Source organism: Neovison vison, chromosome 12 (assembly GCF_020171115.1).
Source record: "Neovison vison isolate M4711 chromosome 12, ASM_NN_V1, whole genome shotgun sequence".
NCBI lineage: Eukaryota > Metazoa > Chordata > Mammalia > Carnivora > Mustelidae > Neogale > Neogale vison.
In genome coordinates, this window is record NC_058102.1 from 26,218,696 (window position 1) to 26,237,667 (window position 18,972).

General features: G+C 35.0%; 1 protein-coding gene across 3 annotated transcripts in view; it reads left to right on the forward strand.

Moving 5' to 3' along the window:
* Positions 1–18,972, forward strand: part of CEP83 (centrosomal protein 83) — a 137,360-nt gene that overhangs the window by 90,234 nt on the left and 28,154 nt on the right. For all 3 annotated transcript variants that reach the window (XM_044228118.1, XM_044228120.1, XM_044228121.1), the window contains 4 exons: positions 858–989; positions 7,148–7,262; positions 8,958–9,102; positions 9,216–9,365. In XM_044228118.1, the coding sequence (XP_044084053.1) occupies positions 858–989; positions 7,148–7,262; positions 8,958–9,102; positions 9,216–9,365 (542 nt within the window). The remainder of the gene's footprint in view (positions 1–857; positions 990–7,147; positions 7,263–8,957; positions 9,103–9,215; positions 9,366–18,972) is intronic.

Below are 18,972 nucleotides of genomic sequence, written 5' to 3' on the forward strand. Positions count from 1 at the left end.
CTTTGTTCGTACTTCCAGAGTCTCCAGATTAGTTGAGGATTTTGAATTTTTAAATCTCGTGTTTTTATTTGTTAATCTACTTTGATTTTCAGATTTTTAGTTCTCACTACTACAAACGAACCCTTTCTTCTACTTCTATTATGCTTTTATATTTCTGTTATACATTGAAACCCCCCCAAAATGTTTGTTTGAATTGTGTCCACAATAAGAGTAAATAGGTATCAAGTGAGTACATTAGGTACTCTCTTTCTTGAGAGAAGTATATGTTTTATTTTGTTGGTGGCTATCGATACGTCATTTCTCCAGAGACTGTTGTTGTATATTTCCTGGATCAAATATCTTTTATTTGAATTCTACCAATTACTTTGAGAAAACTCTTGTTGCTTTGGTGCATGTTAATATTATTGAGGTTTTGAATAATTTGAATATTTTGAATAATATTATTGAGGTTTTGAATACTTTGAATAATTTGGGGTAGTATGATTATACATATATTAAGTGAAGAGAGTCAATTATCATAAGGTTTCACTTACTTGTGGAGCATAAGGAATAACATGGAGGACATGGGTAGATGGAGAAGAGAAGTGAGTTGGGGGAAATTGGAGGAGTCCATGAGAGACTGTGGACCCTGAGAAACGAACTGGGGGTTTTGGAGGGAAGGGGGATGAAGGGTTGGGTGAGCCTGGTTGTGGGTATTAAGGAGGGCATGTATTGCATGGAGCACTGGGTAAGGTACATAAACAATGAATTTTGGAACACACACACACACAAATTTATTTTAAAAATAAATAAATAGTGTTTCTTTTTATATAATTATAAAAATTATGAATAAATTTAAAAATATTTTTTAATAAAAGGCTGAAAAACAGTCAGCTAAACTACAGGCTGAACGTTTGGAAAAAGAACTACAATCAAGCACTGAACAAAATACTGTTCTAATCAGTAAATTGCACAAAGCTGAGCGGGAAATAAATACGTTGACCAGTAAAGTAAGTCATCTTAATGTTTCTGCTTCATTTTTTGGAATGCTTGATTCTGCATAAGGACAAATTTTATATTCAAATTGTTTACTTCTCTATATTGAAATCTTTTTTTTATCCTATCATTCTGCCTTCCAAATACATGTAAAATCTGACTAATTTTTACTACTTTTACTGTGACTACTATTCTCCAAGCCATGATTTCTCTAGGTTCAATTTTTACAGTAACCTCCTGACTCTCTACCTATTCAGAGCTCTGCATGATCTGCCTCTGCAGTCTTTCTAGAGCAATCACAGTCCATTTTCCCTCCTGTCCACTTTGCTCCAGCCTTACTGGCTTTCTTCTCACTCTTACTTCTGTCCTAGGACCTTCGCACTTGCCTGCTGACATGGTCTTCCTTCAGATCCATATAGTTTGCCTTCTTGCCTCTTTCAGACATCGCATTATCAGAGAGGCCTTCCTTGTCTTCACTTTGTAAAATACCATCTTCCCTCTTCTGCCTCACTGTCTGTCTTTTTTACCAGCTTTATTTTTCTTCATAGCTCTTAACAGCATTTGGTATATTTATATTTGTTTATTTTTTGTCTCTCCTCTTCTCTCCCACCCCATTTTCTTTTAATCAAATATAAGCTTTAAGAACAGGACATTGCTTTTATTACTCCTTGTATCTCCATCTCCTGGAACAGGCACTCTATAAATACTTGTTAAATGAGTGAATTAATAATAGCAGCATGGTCTGCATTTATGTTATTTTTAGTTATTTTTTAAAAAAAGATTTATTTATTAGAGTGTATGTCAGAAAGAGAGGGCAAGGGGCAGAGGAAGAGAGAGAATCTCAAGTAGACTCCCCACTGAGCATTGAGCCTGACATGGGGCTTGATCCCAGGACCCAAAGATCATGATCTGAGCTGAAGTCAAGAGCCATCCACTTAACCAACCAAGCCACCCAGGTGCTCTTTATGTTATTTTAGAAAGAATATATATAATGGTTTGCATGTCTTTTATATACTAGGCTTTCTCAGGAACTTACAGTTTTTCCCCTCACATGCTTTATGTATAAGGAATCTGATAACCAGAAATAGGAGAGCAATGATGAAAGTATTTTTTAGAAGACTGTGGTGAATAACAATATCATATCATCTCTGGAGTTGAGACAGACTAGATTCAAATTCCATTTCTTTTTCTTACTAGGTGTATGACCTTGAGCAATTTACTTTCTCCCTGAAAATTTGTGTTTTTCTTTATAATGCGAGACTAATATATACCTTATAGATTATGGCAAAATTAAATGCAATATTATGCACAAAGCACTTTGCATAAGGTCTAGTAGATAATTACCCAAATATTATTAATAGCTATTATTAATGTTAGTACTTGGGGGCATCTTCAAGATCTTAGAAAGAAGTGTGGTTTCTGAATCAGTGAAATCAATTATTTTTCATCAGAGCAGAGTTATGTAAAATTACCTTGAAAAACAAAAGAGGTCCCAGACCAGAAGGAACTTACTATAGCCTAGTAGAAATGAACTTATCTAAAGGAGTCATGTAGTCATCATAAATGACTTGGCCAAGGAATTACTTGAGAGAACTTAGGCAGTGTTCATAACAGAAGTGAGAGTTTTAGTAGAATCGAAGTATTCTGTCCCATTGAAGAGATAATTCTTATTGTGGGAAGGAATTCATCAATCTGTTTTAAATGGTGGGCATGAAACTATCAATTCATTTCATTCCATTTGTTCTGATTATATGATCACCAAACAACTTTCTGTTACTTAATTTCCCATGTAATTTTGTCTACAGGGAGAGAATGCACACTGGTCCTTCAGACTTAGAGTATTCTGTTTTCCATTATAGTTTTTTCTCACAGCTCTGATTTTATAAACTTTATTAATGTGAGTCCAGCCTTGAGAGTGGTTATTTCTGTGTCCAAAAGGCCATAAGCCATGATGCTGCATGTATCAGATGCCACCTTTGGGAGATAGTCTACCCAGTTTTTTCCATGGCAAACACATACTCTTATGTTTGCAGATGCTGTCTCTAGTGACATTTACAATTCTTGTTTGAATTTTTTACTTTACAGTTTACGAAGTGGTTTTGTAGCCAATGTATTTAATTCATTAGACATGGCTGACGCTAGAAAGAATATGTGAAAATTAGGCGAGAAGATTTTTAATTGTTGAAATAGTTAAATTCATGTGTTTTCTAGGCTAGCTTTTATGTTGAGACTAAAATGTATTTAGAAATAAAAACTGTCATTTTGGAAGGGGTAGTGAAGTACAATAGAAAAGTTCGTGGACTTTGAATCAGATAAATCTGTCTTTTGATCCTGACTCATTTATCTCACTCATTACCTGTGTGACTTCTAATTCACATAACTTTTAAGTGGGAACATGCCTTTCTCTTCCAGGATTTTTCTAAGATTAAAGATGGTTTGCATGGAATGCAGTAGATAGTAGCCTATGATGAAAATAATAGCAACAGTTTTACACTAGTGATATCCTTAAATGAGAAAAAGATATACATAAAGAACATGGAACTTTAAGCCTATGACAAATTCCATTCCTCATTATATAAATCTGTAGAACTGTAAGCAAGTTTCCTCATAGATGAAATGAAACATCATTCTGGCTCATCCCTAGGAACTCATCCAGCCTACTAAGATTGTAAAATAAATTAATAATTTAATTGCTTCCTGATTAACCTAAGTAGATTTTTTTATACATTCAAATGTATACATATTGAGATAGAGTTCCTACAGTGGTAGAGTATACAAAGAAATGGAGTATACAAAGAAGTAAATTCAGGAAGTTCTGCCATGCCTTTTTTCCAATTCTCATATTGCTAAGAGTTTCCTAATTTTAAGGGCACACTTGTGGTTTTTGCATATAAATGGCATATTAAAAACCACCCTTCAGCTTTAGACAAACCAAGTTTTCATTTGGAATCATGCATGTATAAAGATTTCATTGGAAGGATAAATTTTAAAATGATATTTCAAACATGATTGTCACAGTTTTCTTTGCAACTTGAGATTTTCATCAATATTTTGCAACTCTAGCAAATGGTTGTTTGCAATGCAAAGGAGCACCTGGGGTGTATTTGTCTAAGTTATTCAAATTTTGTAAATGTTTGTCAGGTTTTTGAACAGAATTATGTCAGTGTGATTCAGTGTCTTGTATTAAAAAGTATTGCCAATGATGGCCTGAAAATGGCAACCTTGAAGGTATTTTACATTCAATGAGATAAATTCTGGTTATCTCAGGAAGTGTTTGATCTTTAAAACTCCAATAAAATATGCAGTTTAAGGAAATCATCCCACATAGTTATCCTTATTAGCTACATTAATGAGGTCATACCATCTCAGACCTTTGAAAAAAGATCAGAGTTTAAGTACTATCTCTTTGGAATTTGTGTCAAGAGCTTCTTGAGTAATACAGTTTTCCAACTATATCTTACTTGCTTACATATGTTTTCTTGCATGTCTGTGTATATGTGTATGTGTAATTTAACAAATTCTGAACCCCTGTAAAATGCCTAATACTGCCATTTTTTATGGTTCTTAAAGTTAGTAGTACTGGTAGTACTTTCTGGATGCTGAGCTTCTGTTACATCAAAAGCATAAAGCAAATTGGCAACATGAAGGCTCAAATGGAAAATGTATTGTGAGAAAAAACAAGAGAGACAGGATATCTTGGCCCCAGGGGAGCTTCAGAAGACTCTGTATCTCTTGAAATTATATGTAACATTGTAACCTTATACATTTTGTTTAGGAAATGATCTCTAGTTTTCCTAGAAATTTTGAGGCCTGATCACAAGAAAGGTAAAGAACCAGGGATCTAGGGTCAGAAAGAAAAGTTTATTGTGACTAGTTGGGATTTGATTCAGATTACTTATAGGAAGTGCTACTGTTTGTCATAGCTCAGGAATACAATTCATGTAAGTTTTTCACTTTTAATCCTTTTAATATATTTTTAAGAAGTTAAAAATTACTATAAGTGCATTCATTATTTCAGGATTATAGAAACGTGGCACTAAAGGAAAACTGAAACTCCTATAGATCCATAGATAAGTAAACTCAAATGCAGCAAGGACAAATACTTTGAGTGTATACCACTAGTTTAATAATAAAAGTAGGCCTGAAGTCAGACTCCACTTGTTTGACTTCCTGTCTACTGTTCTTTCAGTTTCAATAATTACAATTTAGTAGAACATTATTTTCTCAGAAGAAATAGGTTTTTATGTATTTCGTAGTTCTTGTTGAAATGAATGAAATTTTTGCAAAATAAGATGGCTAAAGTTTTCCACCTCATATTTAGAGAGGCTACAGTGTGGCTTATTAATTAACTGCTATGTTATTCTTAACCTTTTACAGCTAGTATATAATAGCAGGTTATAATTTCATTTGTTATAGAAATTGGATTTTCATTATAGTTATATTTCTTCAAAATTTTAAGACATTTATAGTTTTAATTCTGTCTGTCCATGAAATTAAAATGTAGTAGAGCCCAATCCACAGAAAGTTTAAGTTGTTAAAATAAATAAAATTTCTTAGCTGCTTTCATGTAGTTGAACATTGTTCTGTGAGACTTATTTTCAGTAATGTTTAAAATTGCAAACCTGGTGTCAGCACAATGTATTCATTTTATGTAGTGTCATTAAAAAATCTGTAAGTTTATTTGGAAGCAAAACATGCATCTTAAATGTGGTTAGCAGTACAAAGGCAGCACAGTACTTGCTTTTCTATTTTTCTTTAAGTGAGAATGTTGACCAAACCATTCCTTACAGTATTCTTAAGACCTTTCATAGTGGAATCTCCTTTGGTAAAACACTTCTATTTCTCATCCTTCCCCTCTTTGGCTCTAGAAGCTTTTTCTCATTTGTTTCTAACTCCCATTTTCAGTTTTTATAGATTTCTGTTGCACTGAAGTATATGATCCTCACCCTCCTGTTCCCACCATCTTACATATTTGACTTGTATATATGTGTGGTTTTCTCCTCTAATTTCACAGTTTTATGCACTAGTGTGTCAGAGTACAGATTTATCTAATTTTTATATCTGTATTGGTTAAATCCTCGTTATAGGATTAACTCTAGGACTAACTTTAGAAGCACCTTATGAAAGGGAAAGGATATAAAATAGTAGAAGGCAGTGCAGATAGCTGGAGGGATGAAGCTTTCTTGTTTGCTTCTGTAACCCCAGCTCCTAAAACTGTGCTGGGGCACATAATAGGTACTCAGTAAATATTTATCCAATGAATGAATACTACTCATGAACTAAAATCATTCCGTTTTCAGAAGGGTTGTCTCAGAGAAAACTAAAAATGGTATGTGATTAGTTAATCATATGGAAGATACTGACAATTATTTCTCTTCACTCAGGGCTTTTCAGAGAATTAGATTTGGGCAGTAAAAGTTTAAATTAGATTTATATGTTTTGTACTCATTCTTCCCACTGCCACCACATCCACACATCCACACACACACACACACACATACACGCACACCAAATTCAGTTGATTCTTCCTTCTTGCCCACTTTGTCAATCCTTTGCCTTTTAATTGGCATCTTTACCTTCATTTTCTCAATCTTAATTTGCAATTAGAGTTAATTTTCTGAAACAAAGTTGACTGTGTCACCTTCAGTAGCTAACAGGCTGCGCGGCCCTTTTGTGCAGCAGATAACGTTTATTCCCTGCCACTCCACAGATTGCATGCCTTCCTCTGCGCTAACGCATAGCTCGTTGCTTTCTTGCAAGCATACTGTTGTGACATTATACCTTTATAACATTTTATGTGCAGTTCCTTCTACCTAGAATGCCTTCTTGGCACCAGCACTTTTTTTAAAGGAGGTTTTAGGTTTTTTCTTTGAAGATGAGCCGGTCATTGACTATTGGATTTTAGGTACTTGTAGGTAAGCCTTTTAAGGCAAGATTAAGCCAGGTGACCCCAGCCTGATATTTGTAAAGAAATAACTCGATTCTGTTAGGAAATTCTGTTTTCTTGGTACCAGATACTGTTCAAGGCCCTGAAGCACCTTCCCTCTTGGAAGGTGCTTATACTGTGTACTCTGCTTCCCAAAACATTTTCTCATTTCTACTGATGTTTTTGGGTAAGCAGTTAATGGCAAGAAAATGACCTATAGTAATTTTAATTTCTAATTATCAACAGGTAAAAGAACTTAAACATTCAAACAAACTAGAAATAACAGACATCAAACTGGAGGCAGCAAGAGCTAAGAGTGAGCTAGAAAGAGAAAGAAATAAGATTCAAAGTGAACTGGATGGTAATATATGATTTCCCATGCTTTTTACTATTCTTTTTGCATAGAAACAAATTATTAATATACATCAAACTAAATTTTTATTTTTGAGCCTAGCTGAATTTTAATCTTAGAGCACATATGGATTGTTTTTTTATTTATGTTGAATGTTCATTTTGTGATGTATCTCTTAAAAAAATCAGTCTTCCGTTTATACAGTTATTTGATTAACACATAAATTAAGTGAAACTTTCCAAATGGGATTCCATACTTTCTGGGTTTATAGTTGTGAATCTGTTTAGATCATGTGATTATTAGTCCCAGACCATTTTAGTGATGTGAGACTATTTTAAGAACGTAAGGAAGAGGGACACCTGGGTGGCTCAGTCGATTAAGCTTCTGCCTTTGACTCAGGTCCTGGGATCAAGCCCCATATCAGGCTCCTTGCTTGGCAGGGAGCCTGCTTCTCCTTCTGCCTGTCGCCTGCCCTGCTTGTGCTCTCTCTCTCTATTCCTGACAAATAAATAAAATCTTTAAAAAAAAATAATTACATAAGGAAGATAGGTAGATCCTAGGCCCAATTTTTGTTTTTATGTAGACACTAGGCTAGTTACTGAGCCTCATTTGTTTTTAAGCCCCAGTGTAGTCTTAAGAATGTCCTTCTCATCAAGATTCCTCAGAATTGTATTATTTCTGATTTTTCTTAAAGGGTGTTTAAATCAACTGCTTTTGGCCTATAACTGTCCTCAAGTTGGTCTTTAGCTGAACTGGCCTCTGTGGTTTTAGGCAGAGCTTATGATGAATTAGTGTTTGTATCATTAATCTCTACTTGATGTTGATTCATGAATTTCTATAGAATTTAGGGAGTAATTTTTCAAGGGATGTAAAGAGTTTGTGATCTAGTTATGCATTCTTTTAAAATTTTGTGTTACATATGAATTTGTCTTAGTTATTCCATCTGCAAAATACTTGCCATATCAATGTAAGGAAAATTTGTGAATTCATTGGATAAACTTGAAAGTTTTGAATTTCTATTTCTTTCTTTCTTTCTTTCTTTTTTTAAAAGATTTTATTTATTTGAGATAGAGAGTGAGAGCAAAAGCATGAGCTGGGAGGCAGAGAGGGAGGGAAAAGCAGACTCCCCATTGAGCAGGGAACCTGATGTGGAGCTTGATCCTAGGACCCTGGGATCATGACCTGAGCCAAAGGCACCTGCCTGACTTAACTGACTGAGCCACTCAGGTGCCGTTCCAATTTTTATTTCTATTGGTAATCCAACAGTTCTGTTAGAATGATAGGTTTTGAAGGGTTCCATGATTTTATTCACTCTACTTTCAACCAGCTTTATGATGATGCTGTCTCTGGGGCTAAGATTACAAAACCCTTTTAGAAGTGGAGTTAATATTTATATCTCTTTGGATATCACCTAGGTTGATGCCCCCAGTTCTCAAGAGTCAAGCGAGTAAATATATCTAGTCTTTTATTAAAGTGTTTATATATGTATGCTAAATAAAATAATGACAGAATAGTTAACTGAGTTTTAGTCTATTTCATTCTTAAAAGGCTTACTAATAACGTAAAGATCTTTGAGAATACATATCCAGACTTAAATTTCTGCGGTCTTTTAGTTGCCTTACCAGCTGATGGATGCTTGCTGTTATGATTTTTCAGCTTAATAACTTTGAATACAGCATATCTTTTTCCTTAAAAAAATATTAGGATTACAGTCAGACAATGAAATTCTCAAGTCAGCTGTCGAACACCACAAAGCTCTCCTAGTAGAAAAGGATCGTGAATTAATACGTAAAGTACAAGCTGCCAAGGAAGAAGGTTATCAAAAACTTGTGGTATTACAAGATGAAAAGTAAGTACTTAATTACCTTATTTTGTGTTCAGTCTCTTTGCAAATGAAAACATTTTGCTGTCATAGCATCCTCATTGTAGTTCTTGTAACATAATTATCATCTGTTGTTTTAGGATAGAACTTGAGAACAGATTAACGGATTTAGAGAAAATGAAAGTGGAACATGATGTCTGGAGGCAATCTGAAAAGGATCAGTGTGAAGAGAAATTGCGGGCTTCACAGATGGCAGAAGAGTCGGCCAGAAGGGAACTTCAGAGTATTAGGTTATCTATGCGTATATATATTTTAAATTTCATTTTGGAATGAATAATCTTAGAGCTATCAAAACATTATAAAAGTCATACACAGAATTCCTACCTGACCTTCACTGAGATCTCTAAAGATTGACATGTTATATAACCATATTACAATAATCAAAGCTAAGATACTAACATTAATATAATCAGGAAATAAATAGTACTGTATCAAACCTGTAGATTTTACTCAAATTTTACCAGTTGTCCTACTGATATCCTTCTTCTGGTCTAAGATCCAGTCCAGAATCATACATTGCCTTTACGTGAAGATTGCTGACCAGTTATTTTAGAGATTATCCCTCAATTTGAGTTTGTCTTAAATTCTTTATGATTAAATTCAGGTTATATATTTTTAGCAAAAATAACACCAAAATCAAAGTCATGTTTCTTCAGTGCATTATATTAGGAGGTGTATTACTTGTTCCCTTACTAGTGATGTTTACTTTGGTTAAGGTGATGTTGGCCAGATTTTTCCAGTATAAAATGACTATTTTTTTCTCTTTGTAATGTATAATTACCTTATGGGGAAATACTTTGAGACTATGTAAATATTTTTTGTCATACTTTGTCATCATACATTTTTCCACTAATCTTAACACCCACTGACCAAATCTGAGACAGTTTGAACAAAGAAATAAGTTATAATATAATGTTATAATCCATAGGATAAAATAAAAATCTATGTGTCTAGATGACATAATGTATAATATTTAGAAGGAAAGCTCTTTTTAGGAGAATTCCAACTAACAAACATGGAAAAAATGACAGAAATAGGAAAAGATCATTTGGCAAACACTATAGTAGAAATGATAGGCATGATGTCACAAATTTTCAAAGGTTTTCGTCATCTCTGCAGACAGTCATAATTTTCCCTCTCTTGCACTATTAATATTGTGTGTTAATGGATTTCTTAATCTTGAACCAACCTCTACTTCTGGAGTAATTATCTGTTTATTCTATAGAAAACAATCTGTTAAAGCTCTCTGTCTCTATTGTGGGATCAATTTTGATGATCTGTGTTTTCATAAGAAATTATTTCATCTTGGCTTTCAAATTTGTCTGCATAGAGGTCTGCAGAATAGTTTTTATTTTTCAATTTGTTCTGTTTTAATGAATGCTTACTTTCCCTGGGTTATTTCTTGTTTATATATGTGCCTGCTACCTCTATTTGTTAATCTGGTCGGCTAGTGCTTTGTTGATTTTATTCTTCTTATTGTGATAAAATATACATAACAATATTCACTATTTTAATCATTTTAAGCATATAGTTCCATATTTTTTTTAAACTAGGAATTTGATTTATGGAGTCAACTGTTTTTCTATTTCCTACCTCATTAATTTCTACTTTCTTCTTTCTGTGTTGTTCTGCCATTAAGAAGTTTTTATAGTTTTATTAGTGTTTAATGTACATAAAATAAAATTCACCCATTAAATAGTGTGCAGTGTGATGCCTTTTGGTATTTGTATAAAGTTTTATAATCATCACCACCATAGTAAAAGCAAAGAACAGTTCTGTTACCCTAAAATTTTCCCTGTGTCTCTCTGCACTTGACCTTTCCTCTGATCCCCAGCCTTTATCCATGTTGTTGTATATATCAGTCTTTCATTCCTTTCTGTTGCTGATTAAGATTCCATTGAATGGATGTAACATGATTTGTTTATTCATTTTCCTTTTGATGGGCAGATATTTGGGTTGTTATTAGTTTGGGGCTTTTATGATTAATGTTACTATGAACATTCGTGTAGAAGTCTTTGGGCATACAATTTTATTTCCCTTGGTTAAATATCTAGGAATGACATTGCTGAGTGATGACATATAGCAGTACTGTTCTGCAACATATTTAGCAAAACTGTTTTACAGAGTGATCATGCTGTTTTTCATTCCCATAGCAACGTATGAGAGTTCCCCTATGACAGTTCCATTTGATTCACACATCTTAACTGAAACTTGTTATTGTCAGTCTTTTTAACCTAACTCTAGCGGATGTGTAGTAATATATCATTGTGGTCTTAATTTGATTTTCCCCAATGACTAATGATATTTAGCATCTTGTAATATGGATTTTTGAAGTATTCATCCAGATATTTTGCCCATATTTAAAATTAGGATGTTATTTTCATATTGAGTTGTAACAGCGCTTTGTTTTGCATACAAGCCCTTTGTGAGATACATATTTGACAGGTATGTTCTAAGTCTGTGGATTGCTTTATTTATTTTAATTGTGTCTATTGAAAGCAAAATTTATTTTGACAAAGTCAATTTTTTTTTTTTAAAGATTTTATTTATTTATTTGACAGAGAGAAATCACAAGTAGATGGAGAGGCAGGCAGAGAGAGAGAGAGAGAGAGGGAAGCAGGCTCCCTGCCGAGCAGAGACCCGATGCGGGACTCGATCCCAGGACCCTGAGATCATGACCTGAGCCGAAGGCAGCGGCTTAACCCACTGAGCCACCCAGGCGCCCCTTGACAAAGTCAATTTTATAATTTCTTTTTCTTTTCTAGTTTGTGTGTTTTTTTTTTTTAATTTTTTGAAAGCTTTGCCTGATCTTGTGTCACAAAAATTACTATTTTGTTTTCTTCTAAAAGATTAGTATTTTGTTTCTTACATGTGGGTTATATGATCCAGTTCATGTTAATTTCTGTGTAGTGTGAGGTGATGGTAGACAATCATTTTTTATTTCCACATAGGTATCCAGTTGTTCCAGCATCATTTGTTAAAGGCAGTCGTTTCCTCCATTGAATTGTTTTGGTTCCTTTGTTAAAAATCAGTTGTCCATTTAAGTGTGTCTGTTTCTGGACTCCTCCCATTGTATTGATCCATTTATCCGTCTTCACATGAATATCACACTGTCTTGACCACAGCGGCTTTATAGTAAGTTTGATGCAGGTAGTGCAAGTCCTCCACCTTGTTCGTTTGTTCTTTCTTTCTTTCTTTCTTTTTTTTTAAGATTTTATTTATTTGAGAGAGAGAGAGAGAGAGAGAGCGCGCGAGCATGAAAGGGGCGAGGGGCAGAGGGAGAAGCCAGCTCCCTGATGAGCAGAGGGCCTGATGCGGGACTTGATCCTGGGACTCCAGGATCATGACCTGATCCGAAGGCAGTTGCTTAACTAACTGAGCCACCCAGGTGCCCCACCTTGTTCTTTCTTGTAAAGATTGTTTTGGCTCTTCTAAGTCCTTTGCCTTTCCATATAAATTTTAAAATCAGCCTATCACCTTTTTCCAAAAAGGCTTTTTAAGGTTTTGATTAGAATTATAATGAATCTGTAGCTCAGTTTGAGAAGAGTTGTCATCTCAAAGTACTGAGCCTATCCAATCCATGAATATGGCATATCTCTTCTTTAATCAGATCATCTTTAATTTCCATCATCAGAATTTTATAGTTTTCATTGAATATGTCATGCATATTATTTACATTTATTGTTACATTTTATTCCTCAGCATTTTTATGTGATTATAAATGGGAGCAGTTTTTTTAAAATTTCACTTTCTGGGGCATGTGGGTGGCCGGTGGGTTAAGCCTCTGCCTTCGGCTCAGGTCATGGTCTCAGGGTCCTGGGTTCGAGCCCCACATCGGCTCTCTGCTCAGTGGGGAGCCTGCTTCCCCCCCACCCGCCCCCATCTCTGCCTGCCTCTCTGCCTACTTGTGATCTCTGTCAAGTGGATAAATAAAATCTTAAAAATAAAAAAAATTCACTTTCTGTTTTTTGCTGGCATGTGGAAATATAGTCAGTGGACTTTTATGTAAGGATCTTGAGTCCTGTGACCTTACTAAACTCGTGTATTTTCTACTAGCTGCTTTGTAGATTTTGAGTTTTCTAAGATCATGTAATATACTTTATGCTTTCTTTTAATTTATTTTTTTGTTTTATTTTGAGTTGGGAATATACTCAACAAGTATTCTTCATTTTTGTTGGTAAAGTTTCTAGTATGAGATTTTTCTTATCCCTGTTTTAGGTATATTAAGTATATTCTCTAGGGTTTTAATTATTATCTTTTAGGACTTGTAATTTGAGTTTACATTTTCCTTTTCACCCAAGAATTAATAGAAGTATTAATAGAAGGTGTAGTTGTTTAATAAGAGAAGAAATTAATAGTTAGTTGGGACTGTCAGAATAAAGTACCACCATCAAGAGGGTTTAGACAATAGAAATTTATTTTCTGATAGTTCTGGACATTAGAAATTTGAGATCTCAAGATATTATCCGACTTGGTTTCTCCTGAGGCCTCTTTTGTTGTTGGCTTATAGATGGTTACTTTCTTGCTCTGTCCCATACTGCCTTTCCTTTGTGTGCCTGTGTCTAGTACCTTTCCGTCTTCTTATGAGGATACCGGTCATATGGGTTAGGATTCCCCCAGATAGCTTTATTTAACCTTAGTTACCTCTTTAAAGGTCCTGTCTCCAAATGGAATCACATTCTAAAATACTCCTGTTGAGACATCAACATACAAATTTGGGGGAGACACAGGTCAGTTCGTAGCAGAAGGTTTTTTAATTTCCAGCTGGGAGGCTTTTTTAAATTTACAGTTTTATTGCATTATAATCAGAGAATATTGTTTCTATTATTTCTAATTTATGGAATGCATTGATTTTGTGTGTGTGTGTGTGTGACATAATATATTAGGGCCAGGTCTAGGATTAAGCAAGTGAGACACCCAGGGTAAAAAATTTTGTGTCAACACTGAACATGCTCTAAAGTGAGCTTTAAATTCCAGTATACTTAATGTACAGTGTTTTATTAATCTCATTACTTGGGAAAAATTACTTCAGGCAGAGATATATGTATTATTTACTCATGTCAGTTTTTATGAATGATTACTTTAAATGTTGACTGCTACAATTCTGGAGTCATAAATCTGTAGTGGATTTGGAGAGTCAATTTTGTCGTACTCTTCGCTTTTAGAGGAGTACTTTTTTTTTCTTTCACCATTCTACACAGGTGAAGCTTTTTTTGTTTATTTCTCCTTGACAATATCTAGAAAGGAGAGAGATAATCTCCCCAGGAAAACCCCTACTCTAATGTTTTATCCTATTATGATTCCACAGTTTAGCCAGTTAGAATGTTTTCTGTGAGAATTTAAGCCTAATTCTCCTGGTTTGGTTTCTGTTGACATTGTGATAGAGGTCAAGCAAACTGTTGCTACTTGGAGACAATAACAAACATGGCCCTTAGGGTTTTTTGTTTGTTTGTTTTTGCTATATAAAATAGCATTCATTTCTTCAGCTTGTCTTTAACAGAAATAATTTTCTTTTGCATTAGTCACTTTGATAATTTTTTTGATTTCTCTTCAGTTTCTCCAGATCATTTCTAATGTATAATTAACCCCAACTTATGTTAAAATGAAGACATAATAACTTACGTAAAATATAGCAGAAAGAGTAATTTGCAAAATTTATATGACTTTAAAAAAAAAAGATTGTATTTATTTGACAGAACACAAGCAGGGGGAGTGGCAAACAGAGGGAGAGGGAGAAGCAGGCTCCTCAAGGAGCAGGGAGCCTGATGTAGGGCTAGATCCCAGGACTCTGGGATCATGACCCAAGCTAAAGGCAGTCATTTAACCAACTGACGTTCCCAGGCGGCCCTGTACCACTTCTTTTTTTTAATGGTCTGCAATTGTGTTTTTCTCATGGCAGTTCTGATTTTCTAATTTATGAGTCTACCTACATAAACTAGGTCTATTTTGGTCATTTATTAAAATAATCATGATTGTAAGCTTGTCTTATTTAGAATTTATAATAAGTCAGCAAGAGACTACCTATAGAGAAAAAGGTCTTGCTTAAGGAGCTGAAAAGTCTCAGTCATATAAACCAGAAGTATCCATTTATTTACAAACAACAAATATCTGTGATAAGTAGGATTAATTACTGCTTTTGCAGATGATTTAAATTATTAATTACATACTAGTATCCTGTGCTCACTAAAGTGGTTTCTTCTTAAATTACATTATTAAATAACAAAATTGTTACTCTTTTTTTTTTAATTTTTAAAAATTTTTAATTAACATAATGTATTATTAGCCCCAGGGGTACAGGTCTGTGAATTGCCAGGTTTATACACTTCACAGCACTCACCATAGCACATACCCTCCCCAATGTCCATAACCCCACCACCCTTTCCCTCCCTCCCTCCCTCCCCACAGCAGCCCTTAGTCTGTTTTGTGAGATTAAGAGTCTCTTATGGTTTGTCTCCCTCCCGATCCCATCTTGTTTCATTTATTCTTTTCCTACCCCCCAAGCCCCCCACGGTACATTTCCCCTTCCTCATATCAGGGAGATCATATGATAGTTGTCTTTCTCCGACTGACTTATTTCGCAAAGCGTAATACCCTCTGGTTCCATCCACACTGTCGCAAATGGCAAGATTTCATTTCTTTTGATGGCCGCATAGTATTCCATTGTATAATATATACCAAATCTTCTTTATTCATTCATCTGTTGATGGACATCTAGGTTCTTTCCATAGTTTGGCTATTGTGGACATTGCTGCTATAAACATTCGGGTGCACATGCCCCTTTGGATCACTACATTTGTATCTTTAGGGTAAGTACCCAGTTGTGTAATTGCTGGGTTGTAAGGTAGCTCAATTTTCAACTTTTTGAGGACACTCCATGCTGTTTTCCAGAATGGTTGTGCCAGCTTGCATTCCCACCAACAGTGTAGAGGGTTCCCCTTTCTCTGCATCCTCACCAGCATCTGTCATTTCCTGACTTGTTAATTTTAGGCATTCTGACTGGTGTGAGGTGGTATCTCATTGTGGTTTTGATTTGTATTTCCCTGATGCCGAGTGATGTGGAGCATTTTTTCATGTGTCTGTTGGCCATCTGGATGTCTTCTTTGCAGAAATGTCTGTTCATATCCTCTGCCCACTCTTGATTGGATTATTTGTTCTTTGGTTATTGAGTTTGATAAGTTCTTTATAGATTTTGGATACTAGCCCTTTATCTGATATGTCATTTGCAAATATCTTCTCCCATTCTGTCAGTTGTCTTTGGTTTTGTTAACTGTTTCCTTTGCTGTGCAAAAGCTTTTGATATTGACGAAGTCCCAATAGTTCATTTTTGTCCTTGCTTCCCTTGCCTTTGGCGATGTTCCTAGGAAGCAGTTGCTGCGGCTGAGATCGAAGAGGTTGCTGCCTGTGTTTTCCTCAAGGATTTTGATGGATTCCTTTCTCACATTGAGGTCCTTCATCCATTTTGAGTCTATTTTCGTGTGTGGTGTAAGGAATGGTCCAGTTTCATTTTTCTGCATGTGGCTGTCCAATACCATCTGTTGAAGAGACTTTTTTCCATTGGACATTCTTTCCTGCTTTGTCGAAGATTAGTTGACCATAGAGTTAAGGTTCTATTTCTGGGCTCTCTATTCTGTTCCATTGATCTGTGTGTCTGTTTTTGTGCCAGTACCATACTGTCTTGATGATGACAGCTTTGTAATAGAGCCTGAAGTCTGGAATTGTGATGCCACCCACTTTGGCTTTCTTTTTCAACATTCCTCTGGCTATTTGAGGTGTTTTCTGGTTCCATATAAATTTTAGGTTTATTTGTTCCATTTCTTTGAAAAAGAAAGGTGGGATTTTGATAGGGATTGCATTAAATGTGTAGATTGCTTTAGGTAGCATAGACATTTTCACAATATTTGTCTTCCCAATCCATGAGCATGGAACATTTTTTCATTTCTTTGTGTCTTCCTCAATTTCTTTCATGAGTACTTTATAGTTTTCTGAGTATAGATTTTTTACCTCTTTGGTTAGGTATCTAGGTATCTTATTCCTAGGTATCTTATGGTTTTGGGTACAATTATAAATGGGATTGACTCCTTAATTTCTCGTTCTTTTGTCTTGTTGTTGGTGTAAAGAAATGCAACTGATTTCTGTGCATTGGTTTTATATCCTGACACTTTACTGAATTCCTGTACAAGTTCTAGCAGATTTGGAATGGAAGCTTTTGGGTTTTCCACATATAGTATCATATCATCTGCAAAGAGTGATCGTTTGACTTCTTTGCCGGTTTGGATGCCTTTAATTTCTTTTTGTTGTCTGATTGCTGAGACTAGGACTTCTAGTACTATGTTGAATAGCAGTGGTGATAATGGACATCCCTGCCGTGTTCCTGACCTTAGTGAAAAGCTCTCAGTTTTTCTCCATTGAGAATGATATTTGCGGTGGGTTTTTCATAGATGACTTTGATGATATTGAGGTATGTACCCTCTATCCCTACACTTTGAAGAGTTTTGATCAGGAAAGGATGCTGTACTTCGTTAAATGCTTTTTCAGCATCTATTGAGAGTATCTTATGGTTCTTGTTCTTTCTCTTATTAATGTGTTGTATCACATTGATTGAACCAACCTTGCAGCCCTGGAATAAATCCCACTTGGTCGTGGTGAATAATCCTTTTAATGTACTGTTGGATCCTATTGGCTAGTATTTTGGTGAGAATTTTCACATCTGTGTTCATCAAGGATATTGGTCTGTAATTCTCTTTTTTGATGGGGCATTGTCTGGTTTTGGGATCAAGGTAATGCTGGCCTCATAAATGAGTTTGGAAGTTTTCCTTCCATTTCTATTTTTTGGAACAGTTTCAAGAGAATAGGAATTAATTCTTCTTTAAATGTTTGTTAGAATTCCCCTGGGAAGTCATCTGGCCCTGGGCTCTGTTTGGAGATTTTTGATGACTGCTTCAGTCTCCTTGCTGGTTTTCTATTTCTTCCTGGTTCAGTTGTGGTAGTTTAAATGTCTCTAGGAATGCATCCCTTTCTTCTGGATCATCAAATTTGCTCATAATATGTTCTTATAATTGTTTGTATTTCTTTGATGTTGGTTGTGATTTCTCCTCTTTCATTCATGATTTTATTAATTTGGGTCCTTTCTCTTTTCTTTTTGATAAGTCTGACTAGGGGTTTATCAATCTTATTAATTCTTTCAAAGAACCAGCTCCTAGTTTCATTGATTTGTTCTGTTGGTTTTTTGGTTTCTATTTCATTGATTTCTGCTCTGATCTATATTATTTCTCTTCTCCTGCTGGGTTTAGGCTTTCTTTGTTGTTCTTTCTCCAGCTCCTTTAAGTGTAGGGTTAGGTTGTGTATTTAAGACCTTTCTTGTTTCTTGAGAAAGGCTTGTATCGCTATATATTTTTCTCTCAGGACTGCCTTTGTTGTGTCCCACAGATTTTGAACTGTTGTGTTTTCGTTATCATTTGTTTCCATGATTTTTTCCAGTTCTTCTTTAATTTCCTGGTTGACCCATTCATTCTTTAGAAGGATGCTCTTTAGTCTCCATGTATTTGGGCTCTTTCCAGATTTCCTCTTGTGATTGAGTTCTAGCTTCAGAGTATTGTGGTCTGAAAATATACAGGGTATGATCCCAATCTTTTGATACTGTTTGAGACCTGATGTATGACCCAGGATGTGATCTATTCTGGAGAATGTTCCATGTGCACTAGAGAAGAATGTATACTCTGTTGCTCTGGGATGGAATATTCTGAATATATCTGTGATGTCCATCTGGTCCAGTGTGTCATTTAAGGCCTTTATTTCCTCATTGATCTTTTGCTTGTATGATTTGTCCATTTCAGTGAG